This window comes from Verticillium alfalfae, genomic scaffold (genome assembly GCF_000150825.1).
Source record: "Verticillium alfalfae VaMs.102 supercont1.1 genomic scaffold, whole genome shotgun sequence".
Lineage (NCBI taxonomy): Eukaryota > Fungi > Ascomycota > Sordariomycetes > Glomerellales > Plectosphaerellaceae > Verticillium > Verticillium alfalfae.
In genome coordinates, this window is record NW_003315038.1 from 423,085 (window position 1) to 429,097 (window position 6,013).

At 57.6% G+C, this 6,013-nt stretch overlaps 3 protein-coding genes across 3 annotated transcripts; 2 read left to right on the plus strand and 1 right to left on the minus strand.

The window, feature by feature from the left end:
• Positions 1 to 62: 62 nt before the first annotated feature.
• VDBG_00138 (DNA-directed RNA polymerase II) lies at positions 63 to 343 on the plus strand (the record flags this gene model as incomplete). Its single annotated transcript, XM_003008411.1, has 2 exons — positions 63 to 96; positions 150 to 343. 2 exons carry the CDS (start codon positions 63 to 65, stop codon positions 341 to 343), a joined length of 228 nt encoding a protein of 75 aa, XP_003008457.1.
• A 201-nt stretch (positions 344 to 544) lies between these two features.
• On the minus strand, positions 545 to 1,411 carry VDBG_00139 (conserved hypothetical protein; the record flags this gene model as incomplete). The annotated part of the gene is made up of 6 exons (XM_003008412.1): positions 545 to 753; positions 810 to 873; positions 924 to 951; positions 1,007 to 1,045; positions 1,099 to 1,155; positions 1,205 to 1,411. 6 exons carry the CDS (start codon positions 1,227 to 1,229, stop codon positions 724 to 726), a joined length of 243 nt encoding a protein of 80 aa, XP_003008458.1.
• A 431-nt stretch (positions 1,412 to 1,842) lies between these two features.
• Positions 1,843 to 3,674, plus strand: VDBG_00140 (conserved hypothetical protein; the record flags this gene model as incomplete). Its single annotated transcript, XM_003008413.1, has 2 exons — positions 1,843 to 2,842; positions 2,914 to 3,674. The coding sequence occupies 2 exons, from the start codon at positions 1,843 to 1,845 to the stop codon at positions 3,672 to 3,674; spliced, it is 1,761 nt and encodes a 586-aa protein (XP_003008459.1).
• Positions 3,675 to 6,013: the final 2,339 nt, after the last annotated feature.

Genomic DNA, 6,013 nt, shown 5'->3' on the forward strand with positions numbered 1-6,013 from the left:
CCGACTTTGTGATCAAAAAGGAGGACCACACCGTCGGCAACCTCATCTCCGAGCATCTCAAGATGCACCAGCACGTCCTGATGGCCGGCTACAAGAGTACGGCCGCCACCAACACGCGATGTCGCGCCCACCGCTGACGCCCTATACAGTCCCCCATCCCAACGTGTCCGAGATGTTCATCCGCGTCCAGACAGACGGCACGATCACTCCGAAAGACGCCGTGACGGAGGTCATCAAGGACCTCATGAAGGACTTCTCCCACCTCGCGCAGGAGTTCATCCGCGAGTACGAGCTGCGCCGCGTCGTCGAGGCGCGCCAGCACGATCAGACGAACGGACAGTAGCTGGCGCTGTAGGCTGCCGAAATTCACACAGGAGGCGTTATGGGCGTTGAAGGGTCTATGCATCGCCGAGGACGACATTTGGTTCTTTCCGTGACTCGGTGCCAGGTCTTGTGTGTTATGATGGATGCGCCGATTTGGGCTGTCACCGATTTCATGGATGGACAGAGAGAGAGAGAAAGAGGCATGTGCAATAAAAGCTCCTTGGGTTGGTTATGTCTTTTTATTGGTTTGATCTGATGTGCCGTTGCGCTTTCCACTCATCCGACAATGCCCTGGATTTGGCTCTATAGCTTCTGTAGCTTTTGTTGGACTGAGTATGATTGCTCATCACATCGACACCATCAGTACTTTTGTTTTTGGTGCATCTTCCCAAGCCTCCCTCAGACAGGACCCTCTCCTCCAGGAATCAACTGAGAAAGCCGTCAGCATATGAATTTTTTTATTGGGGCTGTCTCACGCGACGTACCATGCAGATATTATTGCCGTTCAACAGGATTTTGGGCAGCTTGACGTGCTGTCCGGAGTAGTCGCTTGCGGAGGTCAGTATCATGCTCGTTATGCTGTTGGTTGTGCGCCTCACAATTCTGTAACATCCTCAAGCACCATGTCTACCAAGCTGTCAGCCAGGGCTTCTAAAGAGGGACATGATGACTTTCTACGTACTGACATAGTCATCGAAACCGGTGAGAGTGCCGCTGAACTCTGGCAGGGCGTCAGTACGAATATCTAACGAGGCACTGCATACGGTCCCGTACCCTTGTCACCCTTCATAATGACCCATATCCTCGAGCCGACGCACTTGTCGATCAGTTCTACACCACGTCAGTGCTCCAATCTGAGAGAGATTGCATCGTGCCTCACCTAGGGGAAGCAATTGAGATGCCATCGTGTGAGCGTCGCCGCTTTTCTTCGATACGGCAGTGTCAGTATAGTAGTTCCCGATGTTGATCCTGGGCCGTAGTGTTCTTTTTGGTCGTTGCTGTCAAACAATTGTTCTCTAGCGCGTCAAATCGAGAGTCCTGAATTAGATCCGATATCTCGATTGCCCATCACAGTTCATCATGAGGCAGCGAGCGGCGGGTGTGAGACCCAGCCAGCACCACTATGTCATGTGATGTCGCGCGCATGACTCAGCAGCATCGACTCCACTTTTAGCCGCCCGAGCTCTCCAGGTCCAACGGTGATGGTGACGGGAACCCCTCCGGCGGCAGCGTGAATCCCCTGAAGACAGCACAGCCAACGATTCACGGCCCAGGGTAGACGTCTGCCTGTTCCTTGGATCGCCGCGCCATGCCAGTGGTTCACCATGGCGGTCTCATGCTGGCCCGAACCTCTCGCACCCATGTGTCCATGAGGTTCCCATACAAAACTGGCGGTGCTGCCATCGTCTTGCGACACCATTCCAACATAGCATATCGTAACAGGTTAGTTCCTGTGTCAACTGGCCTCTGCAGAGCTTCGCTGACAAAGGGGTTCCTGGTAGATTAAGACTTCCGAATATGACTTCCTACCCGTTCGAACGAGTCTGGCACCGTGGCCGTGGCATTGTGTTCAGTCCTACTCGACAACAAGAATCTGTGCATTCCCGAGCCTACATCACCACGGAGAGTCGGGGCGCTGCCGCATGGACGCAGCACCCCAACGATGCGATAGTCGAACAGGCATTGGACGACGAGGCAGACTGCTCCGATTCAGGCAACGACTCTTTTACGACAGCGGTAGAGTACGATGAAGGCTATACGGTGGTGGGGCCCGTTGCCGGACAACGCAACCTCAGGGAGGAGCTCATCAAGGAGGAAGGTCTCGGCGCGGCTGTCTCCGTGGATACCACAATCTCACCGAAAGGACCTCCAGTCACGAGCCTTGCCTTCAACATCAGCGCGGCGGCATTCGCTAAAGCGCAGCAGGCTCCCGCGGGCACGGCCGATTCCTACTGGTCCCACACCTTCTACCGGGGCCGTGATGTGGACGGCCTGGAGCAGAATGTCAAGGTGCACTACTGCAAGAGCAAGCACAAAATGGAGCACGTGTGTCAGTACTTTCTCGACGAGAAGGTCTTGGGCTTCGACCTCGAGTGGCAGCCCAGCGCAAGCAAGTCCTCGGGCCCGAGACGGAACGTGTCGTTGATCCAGCTGGCAAGCCCGAGCCGCATCGCCCTCTTCCACGTGGCGCTCTTTCCCGGAGCTGACGACGACTTGATGGCGCCGACGTTCAGGCAGATCATGGAGGACCCAGACGTGACCAAGGCCGGCGTCAACATCAAGGGCGACTGCACGCGCCTGCGCAACTGGTTCGACGTTGGCACGAGGGGTACCTTCGAGTTGAGTAATCTGTACAAACTCGTCAAGCACTCAACCTCCGGCCGCGTGGATCTGGTCAACAAAAGGCTAGTGTCGCTGGCGACACAGGTCCAGGACTGCCTCGGGCTGCCCATGTTCAAAGGGCCTGATGTCCGGTCGAGTGACTGGTCGCAGGCCCTCAATATGCAGCAAATCACTTGTCAGTGTTTCATGGCATCGATCTTTCTGTGTTCCCGGACGTAAGCTGACCACCTTTTGCAGATTCTGCAGGTGACGCGTATGCTGGTCTGCAGCTCTATCATGTCCTTGATGAGCAGCGGATGGCGCTGACACCCAGGCCTCCGCTGCCATATCATGTCGAATACAACCTGCCGATCCGCCTGGCGCCCGGAGTGACGATACCGTCACCAGAAGAGCTCGCTGAACTCGCCACCCCAGTCCAAGCCACTGCCACAGCCAGTGACAAGATGACCCCCGCAGCATCAAAGATGACCGCAGCAGCAGCAGCAGTGGGCGGCGCTGGTGTAACACGACAGCCGGCAGCGACAGATACCTCGCAGCAGGCCACCACCCAATCGACATCGGCATCGGCACCGGCACCCCCACTCTTGTGCTCGCCATGGGGGACGTCGGACCCGACGCGCATCATGGACGCCAGGGTGCTCGCTGCAGAGTCCCGCGTCGCCACTTACCGCGCGTCAAAGACGAGCATGCGCACGACGCCCACGTCGCTGCGGTCGTATTACCTGTGGCACGACAACGAGGGCATCGGGCCGGAGCAGGTTGCGGGCATCCTGCGTGTGCCGCCGCTGCAGACCAACACGGTGGTTGGCTACGTGCTCGAGGCAATCAAGCTGGAAAATCTGCCGTTCGACAAGAAGAGGCTGAGGAACGAGGTGCTACACCTTCTTCCGAGAGATGTCATGGAGAGGAGATATCCGGCCATTTTCATGGCAGCGCACCAGGTAGACGTTGCGCCGGGACGTCCGAGAACGACTACCGCGGCAGCCAGATCAGACTGGCCGTTGTGACCCTGAAGCTACCTAGAAGGCGTGCGGAAGACTTCGCCTTGACTGCACGTAGTCGGCCATAGCTATGAGTCCAGTGTCAATTCCAGAGAGGAATGTGGACATTGCCGGAGAGTGTCTACACTGTAACGCAAGGTGACCTCAAAGAGCCGGTCGCAGGGAAACAAACATTCGGTCATGGCGCGCACGTCGCTCTCGGATCGTTACGCTTCGCTGTCGTGCAGCCACGCCGACCAGGCAACGTGCTGCCGTCTCAAGGTGCACAAAACCTGTAGGCAGGGGATTCATTGGCTGGTAGGACCATGTTGGTGGTTGGGACGCAGATCCACGCCACAAGGCCGCAGCCACGCGGACGGCGCCACGGTAGATACGGCGCAGACGATCGAAAGCCAATCGCCCATGTCCGACACATCAGTTGTCCAACAAAAAGATTTGGTAGACCTCACAGGCGGCCTCCATGATGGGCCAGCGCGTCAGCACACGACAGTGGAGAGATGACAGCCATTCGCCTCCCCGTATTCCATGCGGGGTCAATGGCGACAGGTTTGGGGAAGCGATCGGACAACGGCGTGCCAAGGCCACCGAGGGGGTGGGGGGTCTTCGGTGACGAGACGTCAGGCCATGAACGTAGATGATGGACTATGAGCAGAAGGAGAAAACTCCGGAAACAATAATCGTATGCAGCCGCCGATTCAGGGGGGGGATGGATGTGTGTCCATGTTGTTGTGTTCTGGTGATCACATAATTCGATGTGGGTACACCTGACTGGCACGCAAGGAGAACCAGAATGACCCCGAGGTGCTATCTTTAATTCACAATGCCATGCGCCTGAGGATGCGACCCTTCGCGCAAGGGGTGCGCGCCTTCGCTGTCCCCCCGAAAGTGAAGGGGGGTTCATCTCTCTTGGTTCTGGCTCTTGACCAAAAAAAGTGCGCAGGGGTGTGTGTAAGCCTCCGAAGGATGCCTCAGCAGAAAAGCGTGTCTGGACAGATTCGGTTTCGCTCACGGTGTCGACGTGGATTTGGGGGACGGATGGCCCACCCCAGCCAATGCGCTTTGAGGCAACGACAAGAGACGAACGATGCGATGTACCTTGGTATGCAAGCGGCCGTTGGAAGGAAACCGTGTGAAGCCCAACTGCCACGACCGGATGACAAGTGGGCAAGGACGGCGACAGAATAGGTTGGGCTTCCGCGTGGGCACATTGACGTCTGCTAGAATGGTGGACGACGCTGGGGGCATCTCTCGTCTGTCGGTAACTTTCTTCTCTTCTTTGTTGTTCCTGACATTTTGACGCTGAATCGGATCGGTCGGCGTGTGGCGTCGGTCTCTCGCCCTGTGCACGACCGCACGTCCTGTGCTGACTGTCTTGGCCTTGACTCGACTCACTTTGAGGCGGACGTGGAGGAGGAGGGATGGACCCTTGGTGTTTCAAAGCGAGGCTCATCGGGCTCAAGGCCGCTGCATTTCGTCACAAGGCACGGATGGGACGAGGACCGACGGGGGTTGACGCGAAGAATGCTTCGGACGAGTCTGGCTTGTCTGAGGCCTGCACGAACATGTCTGCCTGCTTGCTCTTCGGTGGGTACAAAATGGCCCTGTCTTAGATCGCTCGCGGAGGGGAGAGACGGCGCGATTCGTTGACTGGAACACGAGCTGGCCTCCAGCGAACGATGGACTACATGTACAGTCGTGGAGTTCAGTCGAGACGAAAGGCATGCCAAGGCTCGCCTTACTTGGTGAGCCCTCCTTCCCCCGGCTTCTGCCTTGCTCGAGACTTCAATGGCTGAGCGAATTGCATCAGAGCCCCAAGTATCGCTCTAGGACGCCGGCAGATAATTTGCGATGCAGGAGAACAACAGGGGGTGGATAGAGTGAGTGGGAAAGGGGGGGGGGAGAAGGCGAAGGAAGAGTGTGCTCGCCCACTTCGATCCCTTCTGCAATTGCACCCCAACCCCCTGAAGAGCGACACGAGATAGGCTGGAGACTCCTGCCTGGCGGTTTCCGGGGGGCCCCCTAGACGGACATCAGAGGGCGGCATGTCACCCGCCCGCCAACTCTATGCCCCGAAAACCCTGGCCTGCCCCGTTGAAGGCCCCCCCCTTTTTTTTCCCCCCCCCCCCCCCGATCCATTTGCCCCCCCCTTGGCGTTCTTTCTTCCTCTGCGGTCCCTTTGGGTCCTCGGGCAGATCCCAGCATGGCGGCCCCAGGGGCCTGTCTACTAATTAACCACCTCCCAGCAGGCACTGGCTGAGTGGAAGGGCGAATGATGAAGGATGAATGACGGGGACCCGCGCCCCCCTAACCCTTACGGCGAATGGCTTAGTTAGAACAAGTAGGTG